Source organism: Anticarsia gemmatalis, chromosome 29 (genome assembly GCF_050436995.1).
Source record: "Anticarsia gemmatalis isolate Benzon Research Colony breed Stoneville strain chromosome 29, ilAntGemm2 primary, whole genome shotgun sequence".
Taxonomy (NCBI): domain Eukaryota; kingdom Metazoa; phylum Arthropoda; class Insecta; order Lepidoptera; family Erebidae; genus Anticarsia; species Anticarsia gemmatalis.
Genome location: NC_134773.1, coordinates 1577897 through 1600203, shown reverse-complemented (window position 1 = coordinate 1600203; position 22307 = coordinate 1577897). Strand labels below are relative to the sequence as shown.

The window sequence follows — 22307 nt, the reverse complement described above, 5'->3', positions numbered from 1 at the left end:
AAATGAATGCAACAGTTTATTTTGTCTGCCTAAATTGCCAAGAAAGTTGGCACAAATTGTTATGGTAAGAAGATTATAAAAACTAAGAGACAAATGAGTTGATTAAAATTAACTGTAAAGTAGGGTTTATCTTGGAAGTAATTGAAACCTGCGGTCTGACATCCCTAACGTCAAAAATTTTCGCACGCCATTGTGTGCGGAAGTCACCCATTTTTTAAATTGTAAAATCTTTGTTTTATAACAACAAATATAACCAAAATATAACCGTCAACATAGATTTGCTAAATCAAAATGGGTCTGCCAGGGTGCAGTATACCGGAGGGTGATCTCCCACAGTGCTGGTCTGATGATGTTCGAATGAACGCACTTTTCGCACCTTTTCGGATAAAGACCACGAACCCTGAGTCTTGGGACATGAAGATGAAGTTCTGGTCTGATATGCTGAGACAGTGGTGTAGACATAGAAAGGATCCTATAGTGTCAGCAGCCGACGCAAAGGCTGCTTTTCACCGCAGAGGCCGAACGCCAGCGTGCATGGATATCGTTGTTGAAGAAATGTTTCGGTAAGTTCTTGGTCTTTACTGGCTGTTTGGTGAATACCGTTGCATAGTTCATTTCATAAAAGTTAAAGATCTGCGCTATGGTAATAAAAAAAAATGGACACGATATTAAAATCAAAATAAAATTGGTAAATTGTTTATTTATTTATAAGAAACCTATTACAAAGACAGTGCAGACTCATTCCCTAATTAATTATTTATATTTATGTTTGCGCCATATTATTGTGTAAGAATTTGTGACGTCATTAATTAATTATTATGTCAAAAATGCATACATGCATTCATGATTAAACTTCCTAGACTTCCTGTGAATTTCTAAGATAATGTAAGCATTAAAGTCTTTGATTATCTTAAAAGTTAGCCAGTCCATTACATTTATAGTCTATCTTACTAGGTTTATTTTCTCTATTATATATTCCTTCAGGCTACTACTTAAGTTATGAAATTATGGAAATAAATAATAAAACTTACGTCAAAATTAACTTTTATTGATTATATTTTATATATATTTTATTGGTATAAGCTCATGTTTATCCTGTAATAGGATTTGAAAACATGAAATTCTTTAAGTTACTTTATAGGTATGTAGGGAGACACTAGATAGATAGTTACGAAGTCAAGGATATCATGAAGGAGTTATACATAGTATAGCTCTTACGCGAACAATAGACAATACGTCTCTTATAGCCTGGTAGGACAGCAACCAATATTTTGTATCATCAACAAATATATATTTATTTTAAGCAATGCCCCTACTTCTACCGTCTGAGCAATGGCTATGTAATTTTTTCAACAAATTTCCTTACAATTTAATGTTTTGGGAATGGAACCCAATACCTCCAAAAAACAGTTCTATTCTATACAACCGTGCCATAAAGAAAATAGTATTACTCATTATGTACAATGAGTAATTTTAATTCTTCCATCTCTTCCACAGCAACGGCGACCTATCTCCGATATCGAAATACCAACAAATACTCCACAATGGTCCAGAAGGCTGGGTCAAATGGGGTGCCCGGCTAGCGTTCAAACCTGCTGCGTTTGCCTTAACTGCGGTCGCATCATTCTTGCCTACGAGACAGGCGTTAGATAACGATGGACTGCCAAAAGCCAGTATAGATTCTACTCAAAGATTTGTACTGGAGAGTGCTGTTAAGGTAAGATTTTGGTGTTCTTTAATAGTGGTACAAATTAAACTTTACGTATTACTATGCTACTAGCAGACATAGATGTTTTCTTACAAATGATGCTGTAAAAAGAAATAAAAATACTGTTTTTTTTAAATAAATTTATTGTATAACTGTGTTGATTTAACAATTAATTCATAGAGTAAGCGCAATATGGGTTGATGGTAGCATTGTTTGGAGGAATCTTGATCACCAAGAATCTAAAACGGAATTCCTGATGATGTTGCCTTTGAGAGAGATTTCACTTCTGCTCACTTTAACACTAAACTCTTCTGAAATGCTTATAATACTTATTATTCTTCCAGGAGCAAGCCACAGAACTACTTCAGAACTATCCACCTGGTGTAGACCGTATGGGCACCATTGATGAGCTGATGAGAGCTTCAGAGTGGACTCACAGTAGGGAGACGTTTGAACTGCTGCTAGGGTACCTAGTGGCTCAGGGGCAAGCGGTTAAGAAAGGGGACGTTGTTAAACTAGGTGAGTACTGATGATGGGTCAAGGGATACCTTGCACACCCTGAAAATTCTATAACGGTTTTTAGAGTGAGCACCTCGCCGTAACAACCGTAGCGCCGCGTGTGATGGGTTCGAGTCCCACCACATGGGACAAATCTTTGTGTGATGAGCACGAGTATGTGTTCTGAGACTGGATGTCAATTGATCTATATAAGTATGTATTTAGAAGTATATAAGTATGTTTATCTGTTATTTGGTTACCATAGTACAAGCTCTGCTTAGTTTGGTATGAAATGACTGTGTGAGTCGTCCAATAATATTTATTGTTACAACAATAGTATATGCACTAAATTTAAAATAGATGTTATAAGAAAACCAAAATGGGTATCAAACGGAATAAAAGTGTGCAATAAAAACAAAAGAAAGCTTCTGTGGCAATCTCGTTTAAAACCTAACATCTCTAATAAAACTAAATTTAAAAATTACTCAAAGAGATATAGACGCATAATTAGGCTAACACAGAGAGCACAAAACAACCATAAAATTAAAAACTCCACAAATAAGTCGAAAACAACATGGCAAATCATTAATGAGGCAAAATATAATATACCAAAGCAACACGTACATACGATCACAATCGACAACGTTCCTGTAACTGATCCACAAAGCATTTGTGACAACTTTAATAACTATTTCGTTGACAAAATAAGCCCAAAACTAGATAATAGAAGCACGCATAACACACATGTTACAAACACTCAACTCAAATCTCTTTTTATGGCACCCAGTCTTCCAGAGGACATAGAAAAAATTATTATCTCCCTAAAGAATACTAATAGTGTCGGTTATGACGGTATCTGTACGAAGATACTAAAAGCAGTCGCCAAAGAAATATGTAGTCATCTAAGTCATTTAATTAATCTCAGTATTACCGCTGGTGTGTACCCAGATGCCCTTAAAACTTTAATAGTAAAACCGTTGCATAAGAAAGAGAATAAAGAGCTCATGGAAAATTACAGACCAATTGCACTTATACCAATTATATCAAAAATATATGAAAAGTATATTTACAAGGAACTTTATAAATACCTAGAGAAAAACAACATACTGTGTGAAGAACAGAAGGGTTTTAGACAGCAGAAAACTATAAACATGGCTGTTTACGACTTCCTGTACAATGTTTTATTAAACGTAGATAACCGAATACCAGTATGTGCCATCTATTGCGACATGACTCAGGCTTTCGACTGTGTCCATATTTCTACTCTACTTACCAAATTGCATGCCTACGGTATTAGAGGAAACGTATTGGAACTAATTAAATCTTACCTTACTAATAGAAGGCAAATAACCGAAATAAGTAGAATTAACTTAAATACTAAGCGCGAAGAGATATTCCGATCTGGAACACGTAATGTAATGTACGGGGTTCCTCAAGGAAGCGTTCTAGGCCCATTACTATTCATAATATACATTAATGACATGCCAAATTCTATAAAACACCCCACATCGCTATTCGCGGATGATAGTACTATAACTATTTCTTGCACAAATGTAAATACGTACGAAAACGAAATAAACAATGCGCTGGAATCTACAATATCGTGGCTAGATAGTAATAATTTAAACATAAATTTAAATAAAACAAAAGTAACGCATTTTTGTCAACGTATATCGACCGAACTAAAACCCAACATAAAATACAATAATATTGTAATTGACGAAGTGGAAACCACAAAGTTTTTAGGTTTAGAAATAGATAAAAGACTGAATTGGAAATCGCACATCGAACGCCTTTGCAAAAAATTAAGTCAATCAACATATGCACTCTACATGCTGTCTTACAAAATTAATACTGACGCTCTAATAACAGCATACTACGGTCTTGTTGAATCCCATCTCCGATACGGAGTAATATTCTGGGGAAATTCAACAGATAAAGAAGTAGCATTCAAAATCCAAAAGAGATGCATCCGATCAATGTTTAACTTGCAAGTGACCGATAGCTGTAAACCTTACTTTAAACAATATAAATTATTAACTTTGCCGTCTATTTACATATTAGAAATTGCTATGTTTGTTAAATTGAATCCAAGTCGATTTGAACGCCTAGCGGATGTACTACCACGAAACAGACGATATAAAGATAAATTATGTCTTCACAAAGCTAAAACAACACTTATGCGCTCGAGTGTCTGCTGCATGGCACCGGTCATATATAATAAATTACCTAGCTCATGGAAAAGTTTACCGGCACCCAAATTCAAAAAAACGTTAAGAGACTTCTTAGTAGGTAAAGCTTATTACACTACAAATGAATTTTTATTGGAAAAATAAATTATATAATGAGTAATAATGACATAACGTAATTGATTATTATTAAATTTTATATTTTATTGAGTTACAATTTATCATTATTTTTATTTAACTAATTGACATAACTTATATTACTACTATTTTGACATTATTTCCTTTTGACTTCATTATACATAATAATTAATTGCACTATGACATTGTTTTATTTATTGTTTTATTTGTAACAAATCTGAAATTATTATATTATCTCTTGACATTATTGAATTGTTTTATCTTTTTACTTATTTTACTAATTACTTCATGACTTGTTGTTAATATTATATAAAATTTTAAATTGCATTTAATAAATACTAAAATATGTACCCAATTTGCATGCCTAATGGTAAAATATGGATGAAACTATAATTATGATTCTACCACCTGTTTTTTTTTTTTTTTTGTAATACCCATGTTTGCAAAATAAATATATCTTTATCTTTATCTTTACTAAAACTGGAGTTACTTATACTCCCTCTCTTATTACCACCACTACTATTCCGCTCTTGGGTAAAGCCGGCGGTTCGCGCCGCGGGAAAAACAGGAGATCGAGACTAGAGACTATGAAACACCGGAACACAGGAAACAAATTAGATTAAGTAGATTTGCGGTCGCAGTCTCCGGTCGCGGTCTGGCTTGCAAACCGGCGCTTTAATAGTTTCCCAGATTGAGAGAGAAAGTTAACTTTTAGAATGCTCAAGCACTGATCAGTACGAGAATTAATCTATTTTCTAGTATGCTTTTTATGTCATTATACAAAAGGAATCACAGCATTCTTCAAGAAAACTTTCTGATGAACCTAACAAATATCTAATAGTGCTTTTGTTTTCCAGCGGAACTAGATAAGAAAGCGACCCCAGTGACCGAATCAGATGAAGCGCTAGTAAAGTTGATGTGTGCGGAGAGACGGTTGGAGAACGATGCTGAACGTCTAGCGAGGGATGTGGCGGCCGCGCATCAAGACGCCAGTGCTAAGCTGAAACTTGGAGATAAGTTGGGGGTGAGTGTTTTACAATAAGGCTTTCAACCATCTAATAAGTGAACTTTTCATAAAATATGTATTGTTTAATGTAATTTTTTTTTTTTTTCCTGTACAGTGAGGTTGTCTTATATAGTATGATAAAAAAGGTTAAATATGTAACAGTTTGTCCACGAATAATGTGAAATTCCTTGTGGTCAAATCAGTTTGTCAACTTAGTTTGACCACGCGGAAGAAGCGCTCTTTACATACCCTGGTTGTCACTCAGTAGTCGAAATAATGAATTTAAATTGTGAACTATGTGAAAAATCTGTTATCCATTTTTTATTAAATAACTTTTAGAAAACATATAAGACTGTACTCTATGTCTATGTCAGTGCTCTATGTATATAGACAAATGTCAAAGGCATGGTAGTGTGATCGATCCCTCGAGAACTCCGGGATAAAAAGTAGCCTATGTGTTATTCTGGGTCTTCAGCTACCTATATTCCAAATTTCGTCGTAATCAGTTCAGTAGTATTTGCGTGAAAGAGTAACAAACATCAATTGATACTCACGAATTTAATATTAGTAGGATTATTGTATAATAGACCATGTATATACCATTGGAATCCTGATGTTACGCCGCAAGTCACACTGTCATGACTGTCGCAGGCTAACTGTTAAGAACATTTGTTAGACTTTTACCTATACTTATACGAAAAAGGAGTGGCTCTATTTACCTATGTTATTCTAAAATATAGAATATTTTCTCTCCCAGGCAAAGAATAACCTTCGTCGCAAGCACAAACTACAACAGCGCTTAGACCGTTGTTCACAAGCATTGGAGAACGTGCGCCACTTGCTGCAGCAGATGAGAGAAGTGCACGTCAACGCTGACATCGTCCACACTTACAAGTATATACTATCCCACTAGTGGGCATGGATTACCTCACACCTTATTAGCCACCTTTACACACACACTCTATCGCGCATGAAACAACAATCGTGCGTGAAAGAGCGCGCGTATAAAGGGTGTGTAAGGAGAAAGCAAAGTCTCCTCGCCGCGCTCCCCTCCCCGCGCCCGCGAACAACATCGCTCTCTCAGAGCACAAGCGTTATACTGTACCGTACTAGGAACGTGCGATACTGTGTGTGTGGAAAGGCGGCTAGTGAGCCTCGGGTTTTGAACTTTGAATTCCTTTAAGAGCTGTGTTAAACAACTGTCAGACATGACATTCATCACGATGTTTTCCTTCACCTTTATCATAAGTGACCATTACTCAGACTGACGACATGACTGCCTCAGTCTTATCTGAGATTTTCAGTTAAGAATTTCTTAGAGATTGCCCAGAGTTAGAAAGTTTAGGTCTTAGACCTCCATGCCTCGGAGAGTACGTCAAGCCGTCAGTTCCGCGCGGGACCTCTCACTGGTCGTGTCGGTTATCCGTCCCACCGGACTATGAGAGTGAAGGAATAGAGAGTGTACCTGTGTATTGTGTAGACACTATAAACAAAGTCCTACTCCGTTGGCCATTTTCAATAAAACGGACCGCCGTAGCCGGATTGGCAATGACATTATTAATACACACATCACTGGTTTACGAACCGCAAACATTAAGCTAACTTAACGCGGACATTACATAGATCCACGCTTAGTAATGTTTAAACTGAGCGTCTCCGTGCTTTCGAAGGGCACGTAAAAATGTCACGCCCAATGGCTATCAATTACAATAACAGTTGTTTACTCATGTGAAAGGCCTTCAGGGGGCCTTGACACTAGGTTGACCACTAACCATACGATAAATAATATAATTTTGTATGTTTGTCACAGGACGAGCTCGGAAGCAATGAAGCAAAGTATGAAGGAGAACGGTCTCACTGAAGATGCTGTTCACGATACAATGGATGATTTGAAGGAGGTATGACGTATTTTAAACCAAAAGTGTATAAATTAACCCAAATATTTGTGTTTCGGAAGGCATATTAAAAGATCTTCGACAGTCAGGTAATTGTGTTGTGGAGGTCAGATAGACAGTCGCTCCATGTATAACACTGGTATTCAGCTGCATCCGGTGAGACTGGAAGCCGACTCCAACATAGTTGGAAAAAAGGCTAGACTGATGATGTTGTAGCAAAATTGTTGAAGTTGTTAAGCGACACCTATACGAATTTTATTAGCTTTATGATGCATGTTTAAGATAATAAGAAATGAGAGATACCCATAGCCAGTTGCGCTCACCGGTCGATAAACGATCTGTGAGTTAAGCAACCGTTGGCGCGGTCATTCCATAGTTGACCGCATAGTGGTATTTGAGATGGGCGTCTCCGTGCATCGGACGGCACGCAAAAAATCGGTCCCGGTTGTTGTCAATTAAGATGACAGTCGTTAAGCCATGTCAAAGGCCTCTCGGGCTTGAACAACTTTGAAACTAGGTTGACCACTAACCATACGACAAACAAATAAACAACAGTTTATATTTCTTATTAAATTAATTAACTTGTCAGGTAATGGACTCGTACAGCGAAGTAGAGAAGGCTCTCGGTACTAATGTGGACGACTTCGACGCGGCCGAGCTGGAGGACGAGCTGAGGGAGCTGCTGGCCTCGCCCTCCGCCCCCGGGGGAGGGACCGGCGCCAGGCAGGGCAAGGAGAGGAGACAACGTGAGTTACTATTTTTTTTTAACCCATTACTGTCCCACTGCAGGGCAAGGGTCTCCTCCCAAACGAAGGGGAGGGTGGAGGGAGGTGCGGGTTGGGGACTTTGCATGCTCTCAATAAATGTATTAAACAAATTTTTAGCTTGCAAGGTGTTCTCACTATGTTTTCCTTCACCGTTGAGGAATGTGGTAATTATTTCTAATACACACATAACTTCGAAAAATCATTGGTGTGTTGCCTCGGGTTCAAACCTGCGACCACTTGCGTGGGAGGTGCCAACTTAAACCTCTATTATAGGTACTCCCTATTATGGGTACAAAAAAACTAGATACTCTTTGTGTTTTAAAATAAATATGGTATGGTTATAGTGTTAAGTCTGGTTGTAGTTGCGTCGATGTATTTTGAGTTACTACACTATAGTATTACTAGTGCGATATATTGATAAAGCCTTATTAAGCGTAAAATACTCTCTACATCATGTTTTTATCTCCACAGCAAGACAGCCAGGCTCTGGTCGTAAGATATCGGAGCGCGACTTCGTGTTCGACGGCGAAGAGCGCATGCTGGCCGAGCTGAACGAGCTGGACGTGGAAGACTCTTCACCGACCAAGCCTAAAGACCCAGCAGTTGTCAAGAAGCTGCCCGTAGCTGAAGCTGTGCCTGAACCTGGTATGTATATTTATATATACTTGTGTTTATATACTGGAGGCTTCTTCTGTAAATAACCCATTCCTGTCCCACTGCAGGGCAATAGTCTCCTCCCAAACGAGGGGGAGGGGTTAGACCTTGAGTCCACCACGCTGGCCAAGTGCAAGTTGGGGACTTTGCATGCCCTCAATAAATGTATTAAACAAATTTTAGGTATGCAAGTTTTCCTCACGATGTTTTACTTCACCGTTACAGCGTTACAAGTGATAATTATTTCTAATATACTGGAGGCTTAATTAGTTTAATTTAGACTGCCCTCTTACAACTGGATTACAGTCATATACTTAGAGCCTTCAATATTTGACCTAAATTAATAAATGATTTGATTTTATTTCAAAACATTTAATTAGCGTAATTCCCAAGGTGTAGGTGTCTTCGGGTAGTAAAATAAATTTCTATTTCTCCACAGCACCCACCCCGCCGTCCCCAGCAACGCCTAAAGCCAGCAAGCCGTCAAAAGCCTGGTACCCCCCCTCCGGGGAGTGGTCCCGCACTAAGCCCTGGAACAACAACAATAAAGACTGCACGCTCGCAGACATCGCCGGGGGATTCGGAGAGTTGCGGCTGGATGAGAGGTTACATCCAGGTATGTGATAAATGTATATTAGGTCGGCGAAAAAGTCTTTTCGCATTGTAGTTTGTATTAACTTGTAATAAAATCTTTTCTCTACACAATAAAGCTCGATATTTGGGTACCTCACGAGCTCACTGAAAGAAACCTAATGAACCGTGTACTCATTTGTGATTGTTGAAGCCAAAGAGATTTTATTACAAGTTCATACATACTATAATGCGAAAAGACTTTTTCCCCGACCTAATATATAGATAATCACTTCATATTTTGGCGAAGTGGCTTAAGTCGCCACGCCGATACCACTGCATCCGGAGGTCGTGGGTTAGATTCCCGCACGGAACAATTATTTGTGCGATCCACAAATTTTCTTTCGGGTCTGGTTGTACTTTGTATCTGTTATTTGTATGTTTGTAAAAGTCCCCGCGACACAAGAGCAATTCTTAGTGCGAGAGTTGTCTTTAAAAAATATATTTAATAATAATATATTTTTTCTTCTTCCTCAGGTCAGAAGCTAAACATGGACTTCTCCACACCGCCGAGGTTGTACAACACAGACTTTCAAGTGAGGGACCACAAGATGAGCGCCGGCGTGTGGCTCTACAACACCAGAGATAACAACAGCAATATAGACAGCGACCTCGCCACTAGCACTGAGTATTTCAGGTAAATAAGTTGGAAAAACTAAAGTAAATTATAAAAAACCCGATGTTAGAACTGCTGGTCAAGGGTCTTCTCCCACAAAATGGGAGGAGTTAGGCTTTGACTTTGCATACCTGTAGGACTTTGCATACCCTCAAGAACTGTCAAAAGAACTCTCGGACATGCAAGGTTTTATCACGATCTTTTTACACACACACACACGCACACACACACACACACACACACACACACACACGCGCGCACACATACACACACACACACACACACACACACACACACACACACACACACACACACACACACACACCATAACTTCTAAAAGTCATTGGTGTGTTGCCTCGGGTTCGAACCGTCGACCACTCGGAAATACCAACTTATACCACTCGGCTATCGTTATTTATATTTTAGCCTCAAAAGCTAACCTCTTCTCATTGTTTCAGTACGGAAAGTCCAGGCAAGTCATCCGGCGCTGGCTTCCAAATGGCCCCAGGCGGTGAGCGTCGTCGCTCCAGCCAAGAAACCTGGCCGCAAGACTCAGGAGTTGAAGACCTGGAGCGAAGACTCAAGAACTTGAGAGGTTATAACTTATAATATTAAATTATTATTAGTTTTATTGTAAATATATTATAGTAAAGCTTTGGTCCTGTCAACAAATTGTACTGTACTCGGTGATGAAAATAACTGTTCATTTAGTGGTAGTTTATCTATTCAGTAGTGTTTAGGCTGATTTTAGTCTCACGCTCACCGTCAGCGCTACATAGCTCAGCGCGTATCAGTATCGCACTGACCGCCTTACTGTACATCTTCTTCTTATCGTATGGTTAGTGGTCAACCTAGTGTCAAAGTTGTTCAAGCCGCCCGAAGGCCTTTGACGTGGCTTAACGACTGTTATCTTAATTGACAACAACCGGGACCGACTTTTTACGTGCCCTCCGAAGCACGGAGACGCCCTGTTCGAATACCACTATGCGGTCACCCATCTATGGAATGACCGCGCCACGGTTTGCTTAACCCACAGATTGTTTACCGACCGGTGAGCGCAACTGGCTACGGGCGCCTCACTGTACAGACGACGGCCAAAACGCGGAGTGTATTAATTATTGCTGCTTTGTACTATCTATCCCAAAAACTACACTCTGACGACGTCGGCTCCGTTCGACGCTAGAACGCTCCCTGAAAGCAGCTATCAGCGCTGACCACTGTGCGCGCTGATAGCTACGCGTCATTTAAAAACGCTTCCTACAAGTTCATATATCTCGGCCATCAGCGCTGACGGTGCGCGTGCCGTCGGCGTAAGACTAAAATCAGCCTTAAACTCATATAAAAACGCTATTGAATAGATAAACTACCGCTAAATGTACTCAGAAACCGGGCACTAGTGGTGTAAAACCGAATACGTGTAGATGAACACGGCACAAGCCGAACAAGTGAGTCGAGTCGGTTTTGTTGTTCGATCAATATTGCCGAACCTAATATATTGTGTATAGCAAGTCTGACCCAACAAAGCTTAGATTAATATTAATATAATTAAGGAGAGGAATCTATCATGACTGTGTTAGACGAAAACATTGAGAATAAAACTATCAGTTATTGGAATAACTTTCCCGCTGCTGGGCAACAGAAGATCAAAATCAAGTAATTTTTGTACTCAACGTGGATGAAAATATCATATATTAATTTAGGTCTATTTGACACATATGATAGTCGTTACAATAACTGAATCTACCACTAGCTCGGAAAGTGTACAGCCTTTTGAGCATATAGAATGTTTCAATGACTATTTTAATTATATCGTGTGGTGTTTGAGTACTAACTTACAATCTAACTATTACTGTCTCCGTGGCGTAGTGGTTTAGGTCACCACGCAGCTACCTTTGCGTCAGGAGGTCGTGGGTTCGATTTCCAAACGGAACAATTATTTGTGCGTTTTGTATGTTTGTAAATTTCCCCGTGACGCAAGAGTAATACTTAGTGCGGGAATTGTCTTTTAAAAAAAAAGAGTTTAAGCTTATCTTGAATTCTAATAAAACTCTTTGAAATTCAAATCTGATATTTGACATAACTTAACGACTGTTCCCTTAATTGACAACAACTGGGACCAATCGCAACATGCCCTCAGAAGCGCTGATACGCTCAGCTCAAATACCACTAAGCGGTCACCCATCTATATAATGGCCGCGCTAGGGGTTGCTTGACAATTAACTTTCCAATAACTAAGCTAAGGGCCGAGCTAAGGGTTGCTTGACAATGAATTTTCCAATAACTGATAGTTTTATACAGTTAGTCATATACCTGCCATATTAGAAATAAAAATTCATAAATAAATAACAACAAAAGTAAAAAAAAATGCGCGGTTTACGTTACACAATCAGTTTTATTGTAAATATATAATAATTTGTACATATTAGTGGAAATGGCTGGTACCATTTTGATGAAAATACTTTATATACTAATGTAATAACATAATTTTCATATTAAGACGCTTTTTGGGAGTAGGCAGGGACCTAAATCCCTGTAATAAAGATTTCTTTTAAATCGCTAATATGTTTTCGTCATTTCATATTTTATTAAATAAAAATTGTATAGAATGTGCAGGAAAAGAATATTAGTTATAGTTTATTATGCAAGACCCAAAGATCAATCATGTTAACTCATTTGGGTGATTGTCAGATTGTCTGACTGACTGACTGACTAGCCTGGCTGTCTGACTGTCCTGTAAAACAAGGTCACTGACATCTAGTCAGCGGCTTTATGACATACAAAAAATAGTAATATATTTAATTAACCTATAGTGTCCCACTGCTGGACTAGAATCTCCCCTCAAATATTACATTAGTATATAAAGTCTTTAAGATAAGTAAATCAATCTATGTATCAAAACGGTTTAAATATACATGCTAAATTAGTATATGACAATAAGCTCGCCCCCTATTACATGGGACTAACATTGGTAATGGCGAAACGTGGGTAAATTTTACACCTCTGGGTAAAACAGGCTTCATCATCAGTCTAGCCTTTCTTCCAACTATGTTGGAGTCGGCTTCCAGTCTCACCGGATGCAGCTGAATACCAGTATTTTACATGCAGCGACTGTCTATCTGACCTCCACAACACAGTTACCTGGGTTATAACACGATACTAAGTAAGACTGGTTGTCAGACTTTCAAGTTTCTGACTACTGTTAACGACTGTCAAAGATCTTTTTAGCAGGTATATTTAAATATTGTTAATAACAATTGTAAATAAATGTATATAAAACATATGTAATCGAAAAATGAATAAATAGAAAATAACTTTTTTATAACGCGACGTAGATAGGGAAAAATCAAAAATTTTTGGAAAAAAATACCAAAAAAAAGAATTGTAATATTATGACGAGGATTAATAGTAATTTTTATTGAATAATTTCAATTGGGATTTAACACTTATTAGGTGTTTTAACAGACATTTAAAAAAGAAGAGGTTCTCAATTTGTCAAAATTTTCATAAATTGTATGAACCAATTTTGTGCTTTTTTAGCATTTTATATATTTACATAATTTTAACTAACTGATGAACATTTTTGATTAAAAATATCTTCATTTAAAGTATTTTTTTCTTTTTGTAGGAAAAAACTCGCTCGCTATTTTATTTTACGTTTAGCGGTAGTTTATCTATTCAATAGCGTGTAAGCCCATATAAATATGATAATTTAAATAGATAAACTACCGCTAAAATTACCTCAGAAACCGGGGATTAGTCTAGTTTTGAAAGGTTAAAGATCTCTTCAAATTAGTTCAGTAATTTCGAAGAACAACTCACGAAATTGAGTCGTTGTATTCCTGCATTATGACATACAAACTTATTGTTTCTTTAAAAGTAACTGACTAGTATTGAAACACAAACATTATATTATGAAAAAAACTGAAAAAGTACTCAAAAAGTGTTAAATCCCACTTAATAACTAGTTAAATTTCTAAGATGACAACCAGTTGTCGTTGTGATAGTAATTTCAATATATTCAGACGATTGGTTAGTTCATCATATTTTATTTGCTAATATATAATAATATATATGTATAACTATTTAAATAACTCCATTGTGCCTTTTGTTAGTCGCGCAGATGGTATATGGATACTCTAAGACCTCAGACCAATATTTGTTTTTATTTTATCGTATGGTTAGTGGTCAACCTAGTGTCAAAGTTGTTTAAGCATCCCGAAAGGCCTTTGACATGGCTTAACGACTGTTATCTTAATTGATAACAACCGGGACCGACTATAACGTGCCCTCCGAAGCATTCAGTTAAAATTTCACTATGCGGTCATCCATCTATAGAATGACTGAGTCAAGGTTTGCTTAACCCATAGATCGTTTACAGACCGATGAGCGTAGTCGGTAGAACGTATCTTAGATTTGGTAGAGTACTCTGTGTGTTCGTGTCTAAATAACTAATCTACTACAGTTAGATCGATAACTGTCGATTGGGTATTGAAACTGTCTTTAGAATATCCATATACCATTTGAAAGAGGTCTAAATCAGAACATATTTAATGATCAGATTCACTACTTCTAGGATAAGTACCAATTAGTTTATCAACTAAAATAATACCATACATTAGCTGTTCCTTTATCCTTCTGATAGCTTATCAAAGACTTATCTGGAGGTATTTAAACTGGCTCATTTCAAGTGATAAATAAATATGTTCTGTTTAAACTCGGCGACGATCGTTTTTTATAAGCTTAGTGTGATAATATTATTTGTATGATATCGGCTGTATTTGAATCACTTTAGAGGATGTTTACATACATACATAATTACATACATACATAAAATCATGCCTTTTTGCTATAGTGGTAGGTAGACACCAAAGAACGTCACTTGGTACGATCCTTACAAACTTCCCTTGCTTCATTCACATACATACATGTTGTCATACAAGACCGTCGGTTACGAGTAGCACCTGACCTTTTTGCAAGACATCACTGATATGATCTTTGTCGTCCTCAAGATTACGAGATGTGTATGATACTAATTTAAAGCAATAAATAAATATCATTGGACAACTTACACACGGTCATCTGATTAACTAAGCAGAGCTTGTACTGTAACCAGACAACTGATAAACATACTTATATACTTCTAAATACATACTTTCATCACGATGTTTTCCTTCACCGTTGAAACAAGTCATCATTATTTATAATACACATAACTTGGAAAAATCATTGGTGTGTTGCCTCAACCATGTCTTGCAAATAGATCAGGTGTTCGTAACCGGCGGTCCTGTATAACAACATGTATGTATGTGAATGAAGCAAGGGAAGTACTAGCTGACCCGCGCAACTTCGCTTGCGTGACATAAGAGAGAACGCGTCATAATTTTCCCTGTTTTTGTTACTTTTTTTACTGTTACTCTGCCCCTTTTGGTCGTAGCGTGATGATATATAGTCTATAGCCTTCCTCGATAAATGGGCTATCTAACACTGAAATGATTTTTTAAAATCGGACCAGTAGTTCTTGAGATTAGCGCGTTCAAACAAACAAACAAACTCTTCAGCTTTATAATATTAGTATAGATGTTATCTGAAAGTCTTTAAAGTGATTGAAACATAGTTTTTAATTCACAACTGCCTGATAAATGTATATTAATTGTTATATTGTATAAATTATATTAAGATATTGTTTAATGATTTATATGCGTTTGTAATCGATATAATTTTTTGATTGTTTTTATGTAATTTGACTGCTTATATGTTAATACTACAGTGTAGGGACATTTTATAATCGCGTTAGATTATGCATCAATTTAAATAGTTATATAGTTCAACAACTTAGTACAGACTAATAAAATAATAAATAAATTTAACCCATTAATGTCCCACTGCTGGGCAAGGGTCTCCTCCCGTAATGAGGGAGGGGTTAGGCCTTGAGTCCACCACGCTGGCCAAGAGCGGGTTGGGGACTTTGCATGCCCTCAATAAATGTATTAAACAATTTTTAGGCATGCAAGGTTTCCTCACGATGATTCCCTTCACCGTTGGAGAATGTGATAATTATTTCTAATACACACATAACTTGGAAAAGTCATTGGTGTGTTGCCTCGGGTTCGAACCTGCGACCACTTGCGTGGGAGGTGTCAACTTATACCACTCGGCTATCACTGCTCAACACTAGAGAATAGAATAACAATAACAGAGACTAGAGAATAGAACAACTAACACAAGAGGAAGGGACATGTGGGCGTGGCGCGTGTGCCATATGAAGTATGTGTAGCTATACATACCCTAGTACTAACCTAAGAGATGACACTAAAACCACGTAGATAGAATTCCGACATGAAGCACAAAGTATTAATGCAAAATACGACTGTAATGTCATTGAAATATGGCTGGTAAATTCAATTTGTAATAGTCGTTTATTCCTTTTCATATTTCAGTGTGCTTTAAATGTCATCGGCCGAGTTTGGCGACATTATATATATTAGCTTAGCCTTTGTTCCAAACTATGTTGGAGTCGGCTACCAGTCTCACCGGATGCAGCTGGATACCACTGTTTTACATAGAGTGACTGCCTATCTGACCTCCACAACCCAGTTACTTGGGTATTAACACGATACCCTTCGGTAAGACTGGTTGTCAGACTTTCAAGCTTCTGACTACAGTTACTGTTGACGACTGTCGAAGATTTTCGAAAATGACCGCCGGGACCCACAATTTAACGTGCCTTCCGAAACACGGAGGAACTCGATATGTATAAGTTGGTCACCATCCACAGAACAACCTCGGCAAGCGTGGCATAACCTCAGAGATCGATCCACGCGGCTGTTGTTAACTAAGCCACGAGCTCCTCCCGAGTTTGGCGACAGTCATCTTCAATGAAATAGTATGACATGCCCTTTCTTTTTGTATTAGTTATTCAGTGACTACTGCGCTTCGATCACTCGATTGTTACAACACTCAACCGAGAGTCCTCTGCACTGTGTCTACGTTCAGTTTGCTTACACCTATTTGTGTTCAAGTTGTTTGACGTCACATAATATACTAGCTGACCCGCGCAACTTCGCTTGCGTCACCTAAGAGAATGAGTCAAAATTTTCCCCGTTTTTTGTAACATTTTTCGTTGCTACTCTGCCCCTAATGACCGTGGCGTGATGTTATATAGCCTATAGCCTTCCTCGATAAATAGGCTATCTAACACTGAACGAATGAATCGGACCAGTAGTTCCCTAGATTAGCGCGTTCAAACAATCAAACAAACAAACTCTTCAGCTTTATAATATTAGTATAGATACTCACTCAACTATATGATCAGTACATTGTAGTATTAATATATATGATTTATATGACTGTTTTTAAAATATTTATTTATTAATTAACATTTAGAACCGTTTGCTATCACGTATCTCAGTTGACAACTATTTGAAAGGCACTATGCTGTACATTGTTTTCTCTCTTACATCGGCTCCACCCGTTGGCCCCAATATTGGCTCCAACGCTATTCGTCCAACGTGTGGATCTAAAAACTGCATTGGTCCCAACGTTGGGGCGAGTGTTGGTACTTGGTCGGCTCGTGTCGGTTTCATCAAAGGAATCTGCGCCAACGCTCGCGATCTGACGGGATAGAACTAGTTTATTAGCTAACGTGTGTACGCCTCACCGAGTTTGCAGTCCAACGTTGGTACGAGCGTTGGGACCAACATGTGGAGCCGGCTGACGTTATAGTGATTAACACCTTACATCAAAGCAGCATACTGAATAGTGACCATCAATTTGACGTATACTAGTTGTCAACTGAGATACGTGATACGCATACAGGTTACATGACTTCTATATAAGTGCTGGTTAACTTATCTAATGGATATAATTAGACAGTTATTTTATCAGTATCTATCGGGTATAAGACGCTTATACGCAATTTGACATGTTCTCTTCTTATCGTATGGTTAGTGGTCAACCTAGTGTCAAAGTTGTTCAAGCCTTTGACGTGATTTAACGACTGTTATCTTAATAGACAACAACCGGAACCGACTTTTACGTGTCCTCCGAAGCACGGAGACGCCCAGTTCAAATATCACTAAGCGGTCACCCATCTATAGAATGACCGCGTCAAGGTTTGCTTAACCCACAGATCGTTTACCGACCGGTGAGCGCAACTGGCTACGGGCGCCGTAATTTTTACAGCTATTTTTGTATCTACTATCTAGCACTTATTCAAAAGTCGTGAAATTTAATTTGTAGTGTTATTTATAAGTTAATTCGGAAATGTTTATTTTATAAGTACTTTTTGTATTGTTTGTCGTCTATTTTGTAATAAATAATAATATTTAATGTAAATAATGTAAATATACTATACGGACGTGCCAAAGTTTGTTTTTATTTGTTTCCTTATATGACAAAGCAATTAGTTTTTCATAATTTATATTGGAATGCTAGCTTAGCCCATGTGGAATTTTACACCGTTCAGGGGGAATTAGTAGTGTATTTGGCCACCCACCATGTCCTCGGGTTCGATTCCCTAGTCGGGCAACTACGTTTCCATTCCATGGCCTTTCCAAGAAAATACAACTTCGGGACAAGGTGTATTTTCCACCTCCGCAGGAGGCGTCGCCGACCCCCAGACGCGGAGTCGCAAGAGGCGGAGCTGTATGAGAGGTACAGGGCGGCGAAAAAGGCCCTGTCAACAGAGATCAGCAGGGCTAAAACCGCCGCTTGGGGCTCACTTTTAGAGACTCTGGACTCGGATCCGTGGGGGCGCCCGTATCGTTGGGTCAGGGGCAAACTTCGCCCCTGGGCCCCTCCATTAACCCAGAGTCTCCAGCCCCAGGTGGTCGAGCACGTGGTCTCCACTCTGTTCCCTCTCAGGGCGGCACACATCCCGCCGCCCATGGCTCCGCCGGCTGGGACGCTGACGACGACGATGGAAGAGGAAGAGATTCCCCCGGTGACCCGGGTAGACCTGAGGGTGGCGGTGCAACGCCTCGCGGCAAAGAACACCGCCCCAGGGCCCGACGGCATTCCTGGCCGAGCGTGGGTCCTGGCTCGAGAGGCCCTCGAGCCCCGACTACTGGGGCTCTTTAACGCGTGCATGGAGAGGGGCGAGTTCCCGGCACTTTGGAAGACCGGGAAGCTCGTCCTGTTGAAGAAGGAGGGGCGCCCCGCGGACTCGCCATCCGCGTACCGGCCCATCGTGTTGTTGGACGAGGTGGGCAAGCTTTTCGAGCGCATCCTCGCAGACCGCCTCGTCACGCACTTAACTCAAGTCGGGCCGGACCTAGCGGACCAACAATACGGGTTCCGCAAAGGGCGCTCCACGATAGACGCAATTGCACGCGTTAGGGCCCTGGCGGAGGACGCAGTAGTCCAGGGAGAGGTTGTCTTGGCGGTGTCACTCGACATCGCCAATGCCTTCAATACCCTCCCCTGGAGTAGCATACGAGTGGCACTCGAATATCACCGAGTGCCACCCTACCTCCGCCGCATCATCGGGGCCTATTTGGAGGAGCGGTCGATCGTCTACCCGGGTCAAAGTGGTTGGTCGCGAAGAGTGGTTTCTTGTGGGGTTCCACAGGGGTCGGTTTAGGCCCGCTCCTGTGGAACGTAGGATACGATTATGTCCTACGCGGTGCGCTCCCGCCGGGCGTCGGCATATTCTGCTATGCCGACGACACGCTAGTTACAGCCCGGGGGAAGACGCACCGCGACGCGGAGGTGCTGGCCACAGCTGGGGTCGCACAAGTCGTCGCTCGCATCCGGCGGCTGGGTCTGGAGGTGGCTCTCGAAAAGACGGAGGCCCTATTTTTCCACGGGCCCCGACGCCGCCCACCTCCAGGATCCAGCATAATAGTAGGCGGAGTCCGCATCGGCATTGCACCGTCGATGAAGTATCTCGGTCTTCTTCTCGACGGTCGATGGGACTTCACAGCCCATTTCAGACAGCTGGCCCCCAAACTCGTAGGTGCGGCGGGCGCACTCTCGCGTCTGCTGCCGAACCTCGGGGGGCCAAATAACAACTGTCGACGGCTGTACGCCGGGATCGTGCGGTCGATGGCCCTATATGGCTCTCCCATTTGGGCCAATGCCCTGTCGGCCAGGAACATCGCCGCGCTGCGGCGTCCACAGCGCGTGATGGCCGTCAGGGCCGTGAGAGGCTACCGCACGGTCTCATACGAAGCGGCGTGCCTACTAGCCCGAACGCCGCCCTGGGATCTGGACGCAAAGGCCCTCGCGTCACTATATAAATGGCGCGAGGAGGCTCGAGGCGGAGGCTTCATGCCGGCGCCTCAAGAAGTCGAGGCGCGCAGGGCGGAGCTCCGCCAAGACGTCCTGGCGGCGTGGAAGCGACGACTGGAGAACCCCAGCGCCGGCCTCGTCACTACCGAGGCCGTGCGGCCGGCGGTCACGGAGTGGCTGGAGAGAGGGCACGGCGCGCTCACATTTCGGCTGACGCAGGTCTTGACCGGACACGGATGTTTCGGCAAGTACCTGTGTCGTATAGGCCGTGAGCAGACGCCCAGGTGCCATCATTGTGGTGACTGCCCCGATACGGCGCTGCATACGCTGGCAGACTGCCAGGCGTGGTCGTCGCAGCGCCGGGAGTTAATCGGGGTGGTCGGGAGCGACCTCTCGCTCTCGGCTGTGGTTCTGTCCATGGTCGGGAGCGAGGCAGCGTGGTCGGCCGTCGCCTCATTTTGCGAAAATGTAATTTCCGCAAAAGAGGCTTCGGAACGGGAGCGGGAAATTAACGCTCCCCTCCCATCCCGCGCTAGACGCACCGGGCGTCGCAGGCGCCGGGACGATCTCCGGCCCCCGTGACGCGGACCTGTGGGCGGCGGAGGCGGAACGCTCTGTCGCCTGAACAGGGAACAGGTCCGAGAGGTGGGGGTGTGCTGTGTGTTCCTGGCATACCCCCTTGAAGTGGAGAGCTAGGGGGGGCAATATTCATGCCCGCTCCCGCTCGAAGGTGGGCCCGCATCCAAAGCGGGCCGTCACCGGCTAGGACGCGGAGTATCCAATCGGAGGTACCGCGTCCTGGCCACTTTATGGTGACAGTTGAAGGAACACCGTCAGGTTTTTAGTCGGTATGCCCAAATTTAAAAGCCGGAACGCCTAGCCGGCGGGAGAGCCCGACAGACCCCCGCTACCTCCCTGGAGCGGGACATGCAGTAATGCATTTTCCTGACGAAAAAAAAAAAAAAAAAAAAAAAAAAAAAGGTGTATTTTCCAGTCGACCAGGTAATGATAATTTAATAAAAATGAAGCCCGTGTCCTTCCTAGGAGTATGATCTATTACCCTGCCAGATTTCATGCATATCGGTTCACCCGTTTTGACATAAGACAAGAACAAAGAACACACTTTCACTTTCGTAATATCTGTATAGATAGCTAACTAGCGTGCATTTAAAATTCAATTCCTATTTTAGCTGCTAAGTCGAAAGTGTTTGACAAATTACATACATAACCTTTTAATTAATGATCCCGAAATCTCAACTATCTCTAATGCAAAATTTCATCAAAATCAGTTCAGTCGTTTTGCAATGAAAGCGTTACAAACAATTTCACATTTATAACAATAGTATGGATATATGTATTGTTATTCCAAGATGTAATCCTTGGTATGCGAGAAGGTATTAGCAAGTATAATTAAAATTCAAAACCTTGACTCAAAACTAAGTTCTTAGTGCAGTCAATTAAGCTTAAATTAGGTAAGAATCTCGGAATTCGAGATACCCAGCTGTAAGTCTGTAAATACTTGTATATTGACACCCTAAAAGTTGTCTCAAAACCTACATATGGTAGGGTGTACGCAACTATAAAATTTCAAGGTCCAAAGTCCCAAAAACCGGTTTTTTGAGCTTTTTTTGTAAATATCTCATTTCCTATGGAATTTTTGCATTCGTATTCATTACCAATATTGTACAGTATAAAATTCTCTACAAATTTTGTTTGAATTTTTTTTTACGGTGAACCGTTTTCGAGATAGAGGGGGGAGAGCGCGCGGTCACAGGATCATTTCAAGTCAACCGGTGCCTCCGGTCGAAGATGCGCCATATATATTATAGTTGATGAACTATCGATAAATCAATGATTAATAAATATTTGTCAATTTCTATTAACTATTACATTATTTTTTATCATTTTTTTCATAACCTATCCACTTTTTATTCAGTATTCATTAACTTATCAACACTTACCTGCCCATGTAATTG

The 22307-nt window shown here is 40.6% G+C and overlaps 1 protein-coding gene across 1 annotated transcript; it reads left to right on the top strand.

Annotated features, from left to right (window-relative positions):
• Positions 1-191: 191 nt before the first annotated feature.
• Positions 192-18460, top strand: LOC142985075 (charged multivesicular body protein 7-like). The gene is made up of 11 exons (XM_076132999.1): positions 192-563; positions 1498-1717; positions 2053-2227; positions 5391-5557; positions 6297-6433; positions 7350-7437; positions 8024-8180; positions 8673-8846; positions 9295-9471; positions 9963-10122; positions 10560-18460. The coding sequence occupies exons 1-11, from the start codon at positions 292-294 to the stop codon at positions 10708-10710; spliced, it is 1878 nt and encodes a 625-aa protein (XP_075989114.1). The 5' UTR covers positions 192-291; the 3' UTR covers positions 10711-18460.
• The last annotated feature ends 3847 nt before the right edge of the window (positions 18461-22307 follow it).